The sequence below is a fragment of the Fusarium solani genome, assembly GCF_023522795.1.
Source record: "Fusarium solani strain SB1 chromosome Unknown bctg00000003_1, whole genome shotgun sequence".
Taxonomy (NCBI): Eukaryota; Fungi; Ascomycota; class Sordariomycetes; order Hypocreales; family Nectriaceae; genus Fusarium; species Fusarium solani.
In genome coordinates this window covers 387958-404059 of record NW_027072154.1, presented here as the reverse complement: position 1 = coordinate 404059, position 16102 = coordinate 387958, and the positions used below count along the sequence as shown (strand labels likewise).

At 51.8% G+C, this 16102-nt stretch overlaps 5 protein-coding genes across 5 annotated transcripts; 4 read left to right on the top strand and 1 right to left on the bottom strand.

Moving 5' to 3' along the window:
* Window positions 1-127: 127 nt before the first annotated feature.
* MRS44_005681 (uncharacterized protein) lies at window positions 128-1233 on the top strand (the record flags this gene model as incomplete). Its single annotated transcript, XM_046279859.2, has 3 exons — window positions 128-1053; window positions 1106-1164; window positions 1214-1233. The coding sequence occupies 3 exons, from the start codon at window positions 128-130 to the stop codon at window positions 1231-1233; spliced, it is 1005 nt and encodes a 334-aa protein (XP_046140764.2).
* A 733-nt stretch (window positions 1234-1966) lies between these two features.
* On the top strand, window positions 1967-2917 carry MRS44_005680 (uncharacterized protein; the record flags this gene model as incomplete). Its single annotated transcript, XM_046272504.2, has 1 exon — window positions 1967-2917. One exon carries the CDS (start codon window positions 1967-1969, stop codon window positions 2915-2917), a length of 951 nt encoding a protein of 316 aa, XP_046140765.2.
* Window positions 2918-3696: 779 nt separating this feature from the next.
* On the bottom strand, window positions 3697-6116 carry MRS44_005679 (uncharacterized protein; the record flags this gene model as incomplete). The annotated part of the gene is made up of 3 exons (XM_065621488.1): window positions 3697-3772; window positions 3856-3908; window positions 4173-6116. The coding sequence occupies 3 exons, from the start codon at window positions 6114-6116 to the stop codon at window positions 3697-3699; spliced, it is 2073 nt and encodes a 690-aa protein (XP_065477560.1).
* A 986-nt stretch (window positions 6117-7102) lies between these two features.
* Window positions 7103-10398, top strand: MRS44_005678 (uncharacterized protein; the record flags this gene model as incomplete). Its single annotated transcript, XM_065621487.1, has 4 exons — window positions 7103-7159; window positions 7246-7511; window positions 7549-7786; window positions 7840-10398. 4 exons carry the CDS (start codon window positions 7103-7105, stop codon window positions 10396-10398), a joined length of 3120 nt encoding a protein of 1039 aa, XP_065477559.1.
* A 926-nt stretch (window positions 10399-11324) lies between these two features.
* Window positions 11325-16027, top strand: MRS44_005677 (uncharacterized protein; the record flags this gene model as incomplete). Its single annotated transcript, XM_046274771.2, has 7 exons — window positions 11325-11396; window positions 11446-11487; window positions 11535-11649; window positions 11699-12312; window positions 12359-12853; window positions 12994-13055; window positions 13114-16027. The coding sequence occupies 7 exons, from the start codon at window positions 11325-11327 to the stop codon at window positions 16025-16027; spliced, it is 4314 nt and encodes a 1437-aa protein (XP_046140768.2).
* Between the last annotated feature and the right edge of the window lie 75 nt (window positions 16028-16102).

Below are 16102 nucleotides of genomic sequence, written 5' to 3'. Positions count from 1 at the left end.
TGCGTGATCAACTACCTCCTTTAATAAGGTCGAGCCAAGACTCTCCTCCGGCACTTCATCGCATCGTAGCCTTACTACTTCCTTCGACAGCAATACAGAGTCAACTTTCGTCTTTTCTACTTTTGCCATGGGAGCCAAAGTCAAAGTCAAACCACCCAAGGCGAAGGCCTCCAAATCCAAATCCAAGTCCAAGGACCGCAAGGGTTCGGAAGAATCTAAGCAAGGTGAAGCCGCTACCGCGGGTACAGACCCTGGAGGCTACGAGGAATGGCTCGGCAGGAACACTGGTAGCTACAACTCTTCAAGTTCCAATGCCACACTCCCACCGATCCCAATTGAGTGGAACATCTCGCCCACCAACTTGGACTCTGTCCAGTGTCCTTCTGTCGGAAGCACAGTCGGCTGGTTCATCGCCACGGACCTTTTCTCTGCCTGCGCTTCGTTTTTTCTCTGCCTAGTTCTTATTGCACTATTCGAACCCGTCTACGGTAGAAACAATAAGAAGCCCAACAAAAGGTGTTGGGATGCCAAGAGGATCTGGCTCACGTGGCTCATTGGTTTTGCTTTTGAAGCCTTGGGAAACCTCATCAACGCGGCCATCGTCGTCACCTCGAAGGGCTACGGAAAACTCGCACTAGGCCATGTCTTTCTTGTTTATTCTTCACGCCCACGCATCAAGGTCTGGGTCTACGCCATCTCCCGCTCATCGTGGAGCGAGGGGGACTACAACATCATGAAGGCATACTTCAGCTTGGCAGTCGTCGAAATCATCCTGCACATCATGTCGGCCACGTTTGTAGGAATCACCTGGAGCAGGTATCCAAACGAGCCTATCAAGGAGTACATGAGCTCGGTCACCGTTTACATGCAGGTGGCTGCTGGCATTTTGGTCCTTTGCGTCCTCCTGGTGGCACCTATCTGGCGTCACTCAAAAGACCCGCGGTGGCTGCCCAGCTATTTCTTGGATTTTGCCCTGCTCTTCTTGTTCGTTGGGGCTGTCTATGCTGCACCCTGGGCGTACTGGGGGATGTTTCTTCAGCTTCCTGGGCCCTTGTACGTTCTTCCTTTTCCCGCTTGCGTGTTGGGTACAAGCTAACTGTTACAGATGGTGCCCGCCAAAGATTGTCGGTCAAGGGGTTGTATGGGTCATTTTCTCGACATTGAGTAGGTTCAAGACTATCCTGTTGCCATCATCCACTAACTTGCGTCACAGGCAGTGGTCTTAGCATCTAGGGGTTGTTTCGGTGCTGCGAGGGTGATGATTGTCTTCTCTACTATTTCCAACGTACCGAGATGGAATATGGAGGGGCGGAAGTGCGATGCGATATAGTGCAGCCAAGTTCATACAGTTTGGGGGGAATTGATGCTTGTTTTAGCCAGTGAATCCAACGGACAACTCCTTCCTTCTTTCGGTATATATCCATACATCGAGCACTAAGAACGTGCTGCACCCGCAATTATTGCGTACTATAGTACATACAAGTTCAAATGGGGAATACCTTCGGAAGCTCAGCCGGCGTTGTGAGGTACCGTAAGTTCATTTTCTGGGGTAATTGCAAGACGACGTACCTATGAGCACTTTATAACGAGAGGGCCCTCTATTGATCAAAGCTCAAGACTTGAGGTGTCAGAAATAATCAATGTTCCACGCGGCGCGCATGATGGTAAAGAGTAGCGCCTCGAGAAATGTCGGCCCATCCGGTCCGCGGAGATGGTTCACGGGAAGAGACCCACCCGGACTCTCGGGAGGCCCATCCCCCCGAAAGGGCTCACCCTCTGTCCAACAGGATGCTGTGATCACAGCAAGTTGGACCTCAGCACGGCCAGTCTCGCACCACGCGATGGCCTCTCGAAACAAGACATTAGTCATATTAATGGGATGCTAAACGTACGTTATAAAAGCTTTACAGGTCTGATTGTGATCGCCAAATCACCCTCCACCTACGCTCTCATTTGCAATCCGATCATGGCAACCACCTCCATCACTCCGCCTTGCGTATCAAACGTTCTCGACGCAATAGGCAATACACCATGCGTCGAACTAAAACGCATCACTCCCGAAGGACATGCCCGTGTGTTTCTCAAGCTCGAGTTCCTCAACCCCACAGGCTCGTACAAGGATCGCATGGCGAGAGCAGTCATTGAAGAGGCAGAGCGACAAGGCATCTTGAAGCCCGGGATGACGGTCGTCGAAGCCACGGGTGGCAGCACTGGCTCATCCCTTGCCCTTGTCTGCGCCGTCAAGGGATACAAGTTTCGTGTCATCTCTTCGGATGCGTTTGCAAAGGAAAAGCTACGGACGATGGCGGCCTTTGGATCTGACCTTGACTTGATTGCGAGTGCGAACGGCAAGATCACGCCCGACTTAATTCCTTCCATGAGAGAGAAGGCCAAAGAGTTCTCAAAAGAGGAGGGTGTATTTTGGGTGGATCAGTTCAGCAATACTGATGTCCTCGTCGGCTACCAGACCCTCGGCCACGAACTCGTTCAGCAATTTCCCGCCGGCATCGATGCTTTCTGTGGTGCTGTCGGAGGCGGCGGGATGGTCATGGGCGTGTCAAAGATCTTGAAGGAGAAATATTCACAGACGCGCATCGTTGTCCTGGAACCAGAGTCTGCGCCCGTGATTACCAAGGGCCACGGTGGAAGCCACAGCGTTGAAGGAATCGGCATCGGTTTCATGCCTCCGTTGCTGAACAAGAGTCTCTACGATGAGGCCAAGGGAGTCCCAGAGGCCGAGGCTCGCGAAATGTGTCGACGCCTCGCAAAAGAAGAGGGAATACTGGTTGGAACTTCGAGTGGCCTGAATGTTGTCGCCGCGCTTGAACTGGCAAAGCAGCTCGGGCCGGGCAAGACCGTTGTTACGGTCGCATGCGATACTGGGCTGAAGTATATGAACAGCGGTTTATTTGAATAAGGCCGCCGTGAATATCAGGAAGGAGTTCTGACGACCTAGGTAGATCAGTGTGTGCATTGAAGCTTCCTTGGAATTACCACCTCGCGCTCCAACACGCGCCAGGCCCCTTTGATGTGGTGATGATCACTTTTTGTCGGCATAATTTGTAGATGGTCAGCTATCCCCCTCCATCAATATTGGATGTCTTGGGTTTAGTTGCTTTAGCCATGTCACGATTATTGAGGCAATGTCCACCAAAAGGAAAAGGACAAACAAAATGGAGCTGACATGCCTGGCGGGTGGTCACGTGATTCTGGAGCGGGACCACCTGCCCAACAAGGTCACGCCTGAGCTAATGCAACGAAAGTCACAGCATCCAAACACCAACCCGCCATAAAAACAGAAGGAAAAATAGAGTAAAAACGAAAAATGACAAAACAAAATCAGAGAAAAGAGCAAAAAAATTTGGTAGCTTCTCTTTGAAGAGCGTGTCCAGGGGCCATGCTAATCTTCTCTGGCGAAAGGGTTGCTTGTTTTTTGCCTTAAGTAACCTCCTTCGCAGTGGGACCCTCTTGATTTGGAAGGCGGTGAGGGTTCGTGCGCAATTTTTCTGCCACGCCCCGCCCCCGCGCTGGTGCCCTCAAGATGGAGGGGTCGGCAACCCTAGACCTTGGGTGATGCTTCACAAAATGGCAGCTTTGAGGGGACATACCTCGTTTTTTAAGTGATGGTAGTGACTTGTTGGGTATCTTGAAAGTGATTTCCAGTAGTGGAGGCGCGTTTTCTGTGTCCTAGGCCCTTCAACAGCGCAAGCTGGGTGGAACGGCAATTTGAACCAGAAGATTGCTTCCAACACCAGCGACTGTGCCAGTGAACCTGAGGTATTGCAAAAGGGAAATTGCAAAAAGGCCTCAAAATCACAATGCCGAACAATGAAGATTGACGGAAAAATTACATACGCTCTTTTGAGAACAGTGAGACCATCCGGGTGGTCTCGGAGGCGTGGGAGAACCTGTCGCAAAGGTGTGTGTGAGGCCACACTCCGTGCGATCGCGACCAATGAACGCGACTCAGTCTAGGCGCGTCACTCTGAATGTGGCTGACTCGCGAGGATGCTCCCTCAACTCATCTTGAACAATCATCAATACGTGACATTAAGCATAACCTATCTAAATACCCTACCCTGTCCCAGATTCCCCAAACGCCTCGCTCGCCCTGGAGTCGCCACTGCGATATATCCCTCCCTCTCCTGCGGACACACATCGCCAAGACACACCTTCATACTCATGAGTCGCCTCGTTCTGTCGGCGCCGTCCTCCATCGAATTGCCCTTTTCGCTCACGCCTTCCACGTTTACGTATGGGTTGTCTCTTATCATGCTCGTCGCGTAGTCGAGGATGTCGGGGCCCTTGCGTCGGATGTTTAATAGCGCTGCCGCGATGGCTACCGAGAGCATAACGAAGGACGCGACGATTAATGTTCCGAGCCATGGTTTTTGCGCCTTTAGTACGAGCTCGTCTGGGGTACTCGTTCCGCTAACATCTTGCCACTTGAGCGTCTTCAGCTCCTTCTGAAGCCTGTCGGCAATTGTCAGGTTGACTCTCCCCATGGGCGCAAACGGCGCGATTTGCGCGAGCCAGAAGCTATTCAGCAGTTGCGAGAAGCGCGCAGAAAACACCTTGTTTCCGACCGGCCAGATATCCTCGCCGCGCCAGTTGCGATCGTTGGGCAGCACCGCGTACGGTATGTCGGGATGTGTGAGGTACAGCTCAATCGGCGACGAGTAGGGTTCCTTGTCTGGTTCCCAGTCCCAGAGGATATTTGACGAGTTGATAAAGTAACCCAGGTATGACCAGTACTGCTCGTCGTAAAACTCCATGTCGCCGCTGGGCGCTAGACCGTTGAGAACGGTGCTCGCTGCATCGTAGTCGTTCTTCATCTCTCGGACGCGAAACGCGCCGCAGTCGGATTTGTGGCACTTGACGCTAACCTCGACGTATGAAGTCGTGAGGTTGCAGATGGCGCTCGTGGTCGCGTTGAACGTGTATGAAGTAAAATTGAGCTGCATGGGTGTTCCGGTAGTGTCATTGTACTTCTTGAGCACCTCAATTACCATGGTCAAGCCGTTGTGGTACTTGTCGTCAGCCTCGGTCGACGGCCCATTCTTGGGCTCAACGTCCAGCGCTTGCTTCCAGAGTGAAATGTTCATGCTTGGAAAGTGGCTCAGCTTACAGTCGGAATACATGTACGACGTGGTCAGGTTAAATGAAAAGTTGGAATGACGCCCAAAGGGTTCATTGGATGCGATTGGGAGCCCTGATAGAGACGAGTACAGAGCACTCTCGTCGCTGACATCAATCCAGCCATCGTCGTCGGGAAAATTGGATACGCTCTCAATCATGGGAATCTTGACATGTCCGAATGAATCCTGGCCGGCAGTCTTGACATCGTTGGAGCTTGCCAGAGCTGCGCCAAAGGTAGCGATGACAGCCGGGAGTGAATGAGGCACACTGCCGGGGCCTTCTTGGAATGGGAGGTCTCCTCTGAACTCGACGTACCGTCCTTTCCATGGATTCAGCTCGAATGATGGCGCTGACCCGGTGACGCGAAGCGCAGCCTGGCCGCCGAGAGGAGAAAGGGCCCATAGCGCGAAAAGAAGCGGTGTCAGGGCACTAACAGCGCTGAGGGCCATGGGCGACGCGATGGTGCTGAACACGGTCCGGCTGCTTAGCAGAAACTCTAGGCTGAGGACCGAGATGCCTCGCTCGAGCTTCCATGCTGCCAGAGCCTTGAGGAAGTTGACCGCTGCGGCGGCAAAGACGATGGGGAAGATTGTAGGGCTGTAGTTGGCGATGGAGCGCAGCGCGACGGCGGGTTCTTGATCGACGGGGCACCCTTCGTAGGCGAAAACCAGGAATGCGAAAATTAAAAATGCCAGCGCTGGGACGGCAAAGAGGACATCGAGAAACAAATGCCATAGCGTGAGAGGCGACGTGGGAGTTCGTATCCGTCGTAGTCGGGAGTTGTGTTCGTGCTCGGCCGGCGGGGGGTATTGAAACGTCGGGAAAGGGTTCGGGTTCAGGTTCGATCGATCCGAGGGTCCTGGTGCATCGTGGATCAGGTTGATCTGCTCAAACGAAGGAGCTCCGTCATCCTTTCTCGGGAGGATGCTCAGCTCCGAGCCACCAGACAATCTGTTGTAGTCTCGCCGGTGAGACATGGTGCCCTTGAGGGTTTCGTCCCGACGTGGAACATCGACATGGAGAGAGTCAAAAAAACAAGAGTGAAGAGGGGAAACAGGGCTGAGAGAACCGAGGGAGACAGGGCTGAGATATTGCCTGAATCCCCTGTCCACTTGGCGGTGCAACCTCACATGGGGGCTTTTCCCTTTGGTGAACCCAAGCCGTGGTGTAGCGGGTACCAATCGTTTTAGCCGCTATAATTAGAGACCCTCACAGAGGCGTTTTGCTCGAGACAAGGACCAAGCAGTAAGGCAGACGCTGCAGGCTGTGTGACCCGTGTTTTCCGTGCTGCAGGACGGGCACGTCTTGGCAATCCCCGTTTCGAGGCGGAGGTCCAACGTCAACTTAACCTTGGGAGGCCTGTGTGTGAGTGGGATGACGCAAGCACAAGACAAGCTTAACCTCGTCAACCTTAGATCTCACGGCTAGCTTCCGAGGATTGCAACGTGGGGGACAGGATCAACGCCAGCATTGGTTCTTTTCTAACAGCAGCTTTTTCGACACTGCAGACCAAGCTTTAACGATGGATGAAATGGATCCATGAGTGGAAATTTTGTTGATGGAAACTTGAGACAATCTCCACCCTTGCTAGTCCTTGGCGATTGTTGGGGGCTGGAGGATCAGGGCGAAGATGAACGTGCAGCCACAAGCATACGTGCATCGGGCTGATTGCCGAATATGTTGTTTCCCTGCGCTGGTAGGGATATGGTACTCATAAGAGCGGAATTAATGCCCTGCCTTACGCGTGTCTTTCTCACGCAGCGATGGAGGCTGGCAAGCTCTCACCCTGTGCCCTGCTGTGACCTCCGCTGCGGCTGACCAGCTCTCAAGCCTCATCGCCCTCTCATTGGATCTTGTCAATCTCGATCAGGTGATCCCGGCAGTGTTTGTCTCAATGTTGAGGCCACCTCACTTCATCATTTCCCATGGGGATTCCCACTTTTGACACCCCAAGCGCGCCAAGATGGCAGCCGAGACCATTGGCATCGTAGCCGCTTGCGGCCAATTTGTCGAACAAAGCGTCAAGATAATCCGTTTCTCAAACAGGTCCACGACAAGTTTCAAGATGCACCCGCGGAAATCGACGCCTGGCGACAGCAGATCTAGGGTCTTGAGAAACTTGTCGCTGCTGTCGAGGCTTCGCCTGCTCTCCAAGTGGAGGACCTGAAGCCGACTGTTGAACAGGCCAAGGCTGTGAGTGAGAAGCTGCTGAGGATATTTGAGGGGATTGATTTTGAGAAGGATGATGGTTTTGGGCATAAATCTTGGAGAGTTGTAGACGGGGTTTTGAAGGAGGATGAGATCAGTAATATTTTCAAGGAGATTGAGCGATTGAAAGCGCTACTTGGGGACCAGATAGCTGTCATCAATATGTAAGTCCGGATTGCCGCGATGCTAACGTTGGCAAAGAAATCAGGGCCATGACAAGTTCGCCCGGGTCGAGTCCCTCATACAAGACCTCGGCCGCTCCTTTCGCCCCGGCACAGACGAGGACCAGTGTCTTCAGGACCTGTTCATCACGGATCCGTTGAGTGACAGAGATGGTATCATCACAGCCAAAGGACGTCGAACCCCAGGTACATGCGAATGGATCCCCATCACAGAGGAGTATCAGAACTGGAGCGCGGGTCCATCTGGTGTACTCTGGGTATCCGGTCCTCCAGCAAGGGCAAAATATTCATCTCCATCTTTCTCACACAGCTCCTTCAGTCATCGAAGTCTGATGCTACCGTTATCTGGTTCTTTTGTGACAACAAAGTCGCGTCGCGAAACAAGGCTATCAATATCCTTCGTGGTCTCATCATTCAACTGATTCAGAAGCACAACCAGCTCATCTCTCGTATTACACCTACGTGGAGGATCCAAGGCGCCGACCTGTTCCAGGAAAATTCTTTCGAGACGCTTTGGCGGATATTCGAGGACATGCTGGAGGCTCTGGAGGGCCACCAAGTTTGTTGCGTGCTCGATGCTCTTGACGAATGTGACGAACCATCGTTATCATCACTCTTGTTCAAGATACAAGGCCTATTTGAAGCAGACGGAAAATCCACCCTTATCCACAACCTGAAGCTTATTGTTACGAGTCGGGAGCAGCCCGAATGTCTGCCCGCCACACTCTCTGTATTCCCCCATGTCACTCTTGGTCTACTTAAATACGACATCCAGCTCTACATCTCTGATCAGATCTCCCACCTAGCTAAGATAAAGGGAATCGAAGGCTTGCCTCTTTGTCAGTACATAGAAAATGCCTTTCGGAAACGCGCAGGAGGAACCTTTCTATGGGTCAGCTTCATGGCGCGCGATCTCGAGCACAAGGCTGTGGGAGAGATTGAGCATGCCCTTACGCAACTCCCCAAAAATCTTCCAGAGGTTTACGAGCGGATCCTATCAAGCATCTATCCGGAGAGCAAGACGGCAGTGGCCACCCTGTTGACTTGGCTGCTATTTTCATCACGTCCATTAACGGTTGTCGAACTCTGTGATGCGGTACAGATAGAACCAACTCTGTATCTAACCAAGGAACAAGTCTGTCTGGATTACATTCAATCTTGTGGGCATCTACTCCAGGTGTCGACTGGAAGACCTCCGAACGGTATGGATTACCGAGTCAACCGGCTTCTGCCTCTTATCCCGGTAACCACCAAGATGACAGAACTGAACTCGGAAGAATCAGGTGCTTGTCTATACGTTAGCTTTGTGCATCAGAGCGCCAAGGACTTTCTCAGGAACCAGTCCTCTGGACTAGCAGCTATGAATGGCCCTGTGGACTCGAAGAAAGCACACGCCGACATCACCAGTCGTTTGGTATCTCTCCTCGCGATGGATCGCCCGTTCAGCCCACTGTTTGATGCTGCCCAGGACTTGCCGCTTTTGCCATACGCGATTTTCAACTGGAACTACCACATGCGAGAGATGGGTGCCGACTTTGTGCCTATCCTGGATGAGCACAAGGGCTTCTTTCGCAGAGCTTCAGAGGCGAGGGATAGGTGGTGGACTTGGTATCACCTAGAGTATCCTCCCCATGAGCCACCTACACATGTCCCCCTACTTCACATGGCTTGCATTACTGGCCTTTACCACCTACTGGAGTATGCTCTCCTGAAGAGAAACACACTGCTTGGGTTGCTTCGAGCAAGAGAGGTCAATCAAGCGTGTGGCTTCGACCAAGAAACACCGCTCCACCTGATGGTGAAGCAAGGACAGGATAAAATGGTTCACTTACTACTGAAATACGGAGCAGACGTCTCCATTAAGAATGCCCGCGGCAAGACGGCTCTCGATGGTGCTGCGTTCCTGGGACCGTACTCCGTCTTCCTTCTCCTGACAGCGTCAAGAACCAGCCGAGAGATTATCGAGGCTGATGCTAAGTCTTCGGTTTCTCATCGTCATCGGGATCATGGGGAAACTCTTCTACATACAGCCGCTAGAGGAGGCCATCAAGAAATTTGTCGAGAATTGGTAGAAAAGTGGCACTACGACATCGAGACCAAGGATGAGGATGGTTTCACGCCGTTGGTGGTGGCCGTTCGATGCCAGCATTTAACCCTGGCCAGCTTTCTCGTGAAGCATCTCGGGGCCAAGACAACGCCGCGCATCAAGATCCTCGAATCTGTTTTCTATCTGCGAGAGAAGTCTATGACTAGCGAGGCTCTCGAGTCTCTTTCTTCGAACCTGGGCGTCGACATCAACGCGACAGATGAGGACGGCAATACCCTTTTCCACCGATCATATTCTCCAGCGTTCATCATGATCGAGGAATGCATCACTGCAGGATTAGACTTTGACAAACGTAACCAAGAAGGAGAGACAGTCCTTCATCGCAACTTTTGGCTGTCGGCAACTCATAAACGCTTGCGTCTGGTGTTGAATGAGTCACATCTTGACATCAACGCTCGGGATAATGAGGGCCGCACGCCTCTTCATTCATTAATCGCTGCTGCTGGACACCCTGACAAAACCCCTTGGAGTTTGGGCCTAAGGAACTTGGTTGTGCTGCTCGACTTTGGCGCTGACCGTTGCTTGACGGATGCCCAAGGGAGGACACCGTCTGATCTTGCTGCCGAATACCTCAAACAAGGACCGGATGGGATTTGCATAGAGGAGGGGATTGATTCATCTGATGAGATTGATGAGATGCCGTGCACGATGTCGATGATTATCGAGATATTATCGAGGTACGCGACTGCGCCTGTGAATGTGCGGGTGGCAGATCATTTAAGCGAGGAAATGGGAAATGGCGATCAACCTGTTGCGACGTGAACATAAGGTAATGATGATTGCCTCGATGGCACCTTTGTTCACTCTGTCCAGTGGAGGTCGGTGATCGGGTGCTCACCATCAATGTCTTGCCTCTCAATTGAACCTGCTGACCTAGACATTAAAAAGAAACGTCGTGTTTTCGTATAATCTTTACAAACCAAGACCCTCATCGTATAATCGTGAAACCTCGGCCTAATAACCAACCCACCTATGATGTAAGGGCCGTTCGTTGGCAGGGATACAGCCATGTGCCCCTCGTGTAGCCAGATGACGCCAAATCCGGACCCTGAGTTCAAGCCACGGGGTCAGCCCTAGCGGGTTCTAGAATTCACGAATCATGAGCCCTGAGTGATGGTGACACCGACTCCACCGGGCGAGTCTCATCGCCGGGGTTACCGGGGACTTTGCTAGGGATCACGTCGAGGTCCTTCCTCTCAAGGAACGGGCAGCAACGGATCCGTGACCCCTGTGACCGTTTTCGACATGTCTCATCATGCAAGACACTTCTTATGGCCGGTTGCTCGGTGGGAACGGCTTCTTGGCGCTGACACTCGAGTGGACGGTACTTATTTGGGAATACGAACCCGTAGCCACGCGCCCAATGGAACACGAGCGAGATCTTCAAAAAGCAGCCGCTAACCCCTGTTCCTGGGTCCTGTCAGACGCGAACCGGCGGATGGCTTGAATAGGGGTCCCCTCCTCAGCGGCCGACACGGTCAGATTGACAATAATTCCCCGACCCCTCCGCTGACGGTTGTTCTTTGATCATTCGTTTTTTGTCTCTTGAACATTCCTGTCTATCGTTTTCTTAAGCGTAACATATCTTCGCCATTTCTTTGCTGTGCTTCTACGCATACCGCTTAAACCACTCGCTCATCTCGTTTAATTCCCCCTAATCAGCACCGGCTCGGCCGGATCTTACAATAATGCGCGCAACCTCTCACGTGTTGGCAGGCCTGGCTCTGCTGTCTGGCGCGTGGGCCAAAGTCAAGTATATCGTATGTGCAAAGCTGCTTTGACTTTGAGTCCCTCACTAACTGTTGATAGGGCGTTGCTATTCCCGGTATTGATTTTGGCTGTGATATCGATGTAGGTGCTTTTCTTAGCTGCATGAACTTGCGACTGACGTGCAGTAGGGCAGCTGTCCTCTTGATACGGCACAGTTCCCTCTGGCCTCTCATACACATGGAGATGGCGAAGGACAGATGAAACATTTTGTTAAAGATAGTGGCCTTAACACTTTCCGTCTTCGTAAGTCACCTCAAGCTATTAACTCACTCCTGTTATTAACATGCCTTAGCAACAACATGGCAGTTCCTCCTCAACGAACAAGTAGGCGGCAAGCTAGACGAAGAAAAATTCGGACAATACGACCAACTCATGCAAATATGTCTCGACACTGGCGCCTACTGCATGATTGACGTACACAACTTTGCACGCTACGACGGCGGCATTATCGGCCAGGGCGGCCCCTCAGACGACGACTTTGCCGACCTCTGGAGCCAACTCGCCCAAAAGTACGCCAAGGAGGAAAAGGTCATGTTTGGTCTCATGAACGAACCTCACGATCTGGATGTTAATCTCTGGGCAAAGAGTTGTCAGGCAGCTGTCACGAGTATTCGAAAGGCCGGGGCAAAGTCACAGATTATTCTCCTACCTGGAACGAACTTTACGAATGTCGAGACCTTTATTACGACTGGGAGTGCAGATGCTTTAGCTGCTATCAAGAACCCTGATGGTAGCAAGGATGGTCTGATTCTGGATCTTCACAAGTATCTGGATATCAACAACTCTGGATCTTTTGAGGAGTGCACAACTGATAACGTCGAGGCTTTCAAGGCCATGGCAGATTGGCTAAGGGAGAACAAGCGCGTGGCCATCATCTCAGAGTCTGGAGCGTCCATGGATCCTTCGGTAAGCACCTTTACTTGAATCTGTTGTCCCAAGCTAACTGGTATAGTGCATGGAAAAGTTCTGCGCCCAGAACGAGTTCATTGCAAAGAACTCTGACGTCTACATTGGTTTCGTTGGCTGGGGAGCTGGCAGTTTCAAATACGACTACGTCCTGACTCTGACACCGATTAAGTCTGGCGATGGATACGAGGACAACAAGTTGATGAAGCAGTGTATCCTTGATCCTTTCATCAAGAACGCCCCTTCAGTCACCACGACTTCGACCTCAACAAAGACAACCATGGTCAAGACGACATCAACCAAGCCCCCTAAAAGCACGGAAACCGAGACCAAAACTTCCAAAACAGAGTCCTCCGACTCTTTATCCACAACAACCGAAGAGGCATCGTCCTCTTCGACAGCGCAGATATTCAAAGAAGGAGATGGAAAAGAAGCAGAAAAGGAGGCGTCGACAAGCAAGCCGGAGGAAGATGATGACTCTGGTGCTTCACGGAGCAGGGACATGTTTACAGGCGGAGTAATAGGCTTGGCGGTTTTTGCGGTATTTCATGCATGGTGACGTGTTCCCCCCATACTAGATAGATGTGCATTGTAAGCGAGTAATATAGATAAATAGCACTGCCCCTGATGATAGACTAGGGCTTATTCTTATTGTATTCCTTCTTCCTTCCACCTTTACAGCCAGGATTCAACATGGCTGACGATAATGGTCCCTGGGAAGAGGCTCAGCCTGTGGCGACAAGGTGATTAGCAAACAACATCCGATCTGACGACATGGTGATAATCTAACTTTGGCGTCAGCAACAAATCCTTCGAGTATCCACCAAAACTAAAGTCGGGAGAGTACTTGCCCGAAATCCCAGACGAGACTGAGCTTTTCGCCCTCAAAGACGCCCTGTCCAAAGGCTTCGATCCCAACACAGTCTGGTCAGAAGAAGAAGTGCTCGAGATCTTCGAAGTGCGTGATGATGAGTCGGCATCCAACGATAGGATGGAATGGAAGTGCTGGAACACGCCTCTTCACCGTTCTCTGCGCTGTTTCGACTTTGAATCTGCCCGGCTTCTCGTTCAGCACGGGGCTGATGTCAACCTGCTCAACTCATACGGATTAACGGCTCTCCAAGAATCTATAGAGCGTCAGAACGAGGGAGCTGTCAAGTTTCTCGTCGAGCATGGTGTAGATCTCGACAAGGATGAGGCGGGAGACAAGGTTCCGCTGCATAGGGCACTAGCCTCGGGGAATATCGACATTTTTCGTCTACTTGTTGAAGGTGGTGCTGATTTGTCTGCTGCTTCGCATTTTGAGTGGTCAATCGTGGATCTGGCTATTCTTGCGCAGGATCAGGTGGCTCTGGATATCCTCTTACTTCGCGATCCAGAGCTGAAGCCATCTCCTTTTCTCTCCAACAAGTCGAGAGATGGAGGAGAGGTCACGCCTGCAGCAGCCAGAGAACTGCTTGCTGTTGCCACAAGCAGGCAGTTCCTCCCTTCACGGGAGCTGTATGAGGTATACAGCCACGTGATGCTGTTGATGAAGGATATTCACCAAACAGGTGATATGAGCTTCGTCGACAGTGTTTATCAAGCTCTATACGAAACTGCTGGCATAACAAGGCCGACAAAGCGAGAAACCTTGTGTGAGCAGTGCTCGTCTTTCCAGTCCCGCATCCTAGGTGTACGCTTCCGTGGTAAAGAAGAAGAATCAACCATTTCATTCCAGATTCATGACAGCCGAGATGAGCTCAACGAGTGTGCCAAGACCTGTCGGCTCTGCGGCCTGGCTGCAGATCTGTTGGACAATGCAGAAAAGGAAAACTCGGAAGACTTGTCGGACGAAATGAACAAGTTGGACTTGTCTGAAGGAGCGTCGGATGCATCACATATCAAATTTACACTCTGTGATCAGTTGGGTGAGACCATCCTTGTTGTTCGGGATTCAAAGATGGAACTCGAGGGAAACTTGGGAGGCGATTCGATTTCTGAGAGACTCGTGTTTGACTACCATGAGATTCTAGGGGAGGATACCACTACAGGTTCTCTGCAAGCCATAAATGCCGCGCGAGAATGGCTTCACCAATGCAGGGACGCGCCGGGGCATGCTCTTTGCCAGCAATCCTATCAGCGAGGAGATTCAAACAAGACTCTGCCGGTACGGGTGCTGAACTTGACAGAGGAGGGCTGTGATCCTTATCTGATAGAAGGAAAAGACATGGATGGCCCATACTGCGCACTTTCGTACTGCTGGGGCGACCTGGGCACTACCAACACAATCACCACAAAAGCAAATTTCTCGCAGTACCTGGACGAAATCCCAATGGACACTCTCCCGACATTTATACAAGAAGCTATCCAAACGGCTAGATCCCTTGGGTACCAATATCTATGGATCGACGCCCTGTGCATCATCCAAGATGACGACCAAGATTGGGACCGAGAGGCGTCCAAAATGAGCGACGTCTACTCTAATGCCGACTTGACAATCTCCAGCCTGGTAGCAAAAGACTGCCACGATAACCTATTTCAGCCTCGAATGCTGAGAGTTGCTCAGCCTGTGCCCCTGGACTATTGGCTTCCGAAATCTCAGCGGCCGGAGTGGAAACAACGAGTCGTCCACCAGCAAGCTGTGTTTCCTTTCTGGACGTTGTCGACCGAGTCTGCTCCGGGAGGGTTCTCGCTTCCGGGTAGAGTCACTGTCAATGGACCCATCAGCGCACGTGGATGGACTCTACAAGAACAGCTCCTGAGCACGAGGGTGCTGTACTTTGGTCCCGGCTACCTCTACTGGGAATGTCTCTGCGCCATGAGCGTCGACGCAGACCCAAACACCTCCATCATGTCAAGGTTTGCAGGCGAATTCGCAGCCTTTGATGTGAACCAAAGAGCTCATCTGAAATGCACCATCAAAGGGATGCCGTCTCCAGCGACGGATGACGACCTACGAGATAGCCCCTATTCCGTCTGGCAGGCCCTTCTCAAAGAGTTTACCTCAAGGCGTCTATCCAAGTCTTCAGACCGCATCCCTGCAGTCCTCGCCCTTGCCAAATCTTTAGAGAAGACGGTAGAGGGCGAGTTTATTGGCGGACTTTGGAAGGGCGCTAAACTGCTCGAGAGCCTCTGCTGGAAGTCGCAAGAAAAGGACAATCAAGAACCCGGAGCACCTTCATGGTCTTGGGCTTCTGTTGGGGGGCAGGTGGACTTTAACTACCTCAACCGTGAAGCGTTCCATGAGCCAGTCCCAATGGCAACCGTCGTATCAGTTGACGTTGAAGCAAACCAAGCACAGAGCCATGTCTCGGGATCAGTGACTGTCAGAGGTACCTTGCACTGGAAAAAGATTACACCATCCTCTGACGAAGACGCACAGAGGCCGTTTGCTGCCATTGATGCCCTTGACCGTCGGGCTGACGTGACCGAGCACTGCTACGCCTTCGATCTGGTTGCCTTTGAAAAAGGGCCTTTGTACGAATGGCATGGCCGGTCGATGTGGTCCGATGTGGGAGGGCGGCCGCCGAGCGTGATTCGTCTGCTGCTGCAGCCTGTTGATCAAGCTGGTGATTCCCATGTGTTCAGGAGGGTTGGGATATCTATGGAGCATGGGGATGAACGGCAGAGACTAGATGACTTGAGGGCACCTAGGAAGGGTGAGGGACCGCCTACGGGTGCATGGGCTCATATTGAGTGGTTCAGGACAGATCAAGTGATTACTATAATTTAATACGCCTAGAAATGAAAGAAATACTTGAAGCAGCGGGGTTGATGTAAAGGTGAGGACCGTGTAATGCAGCTACTA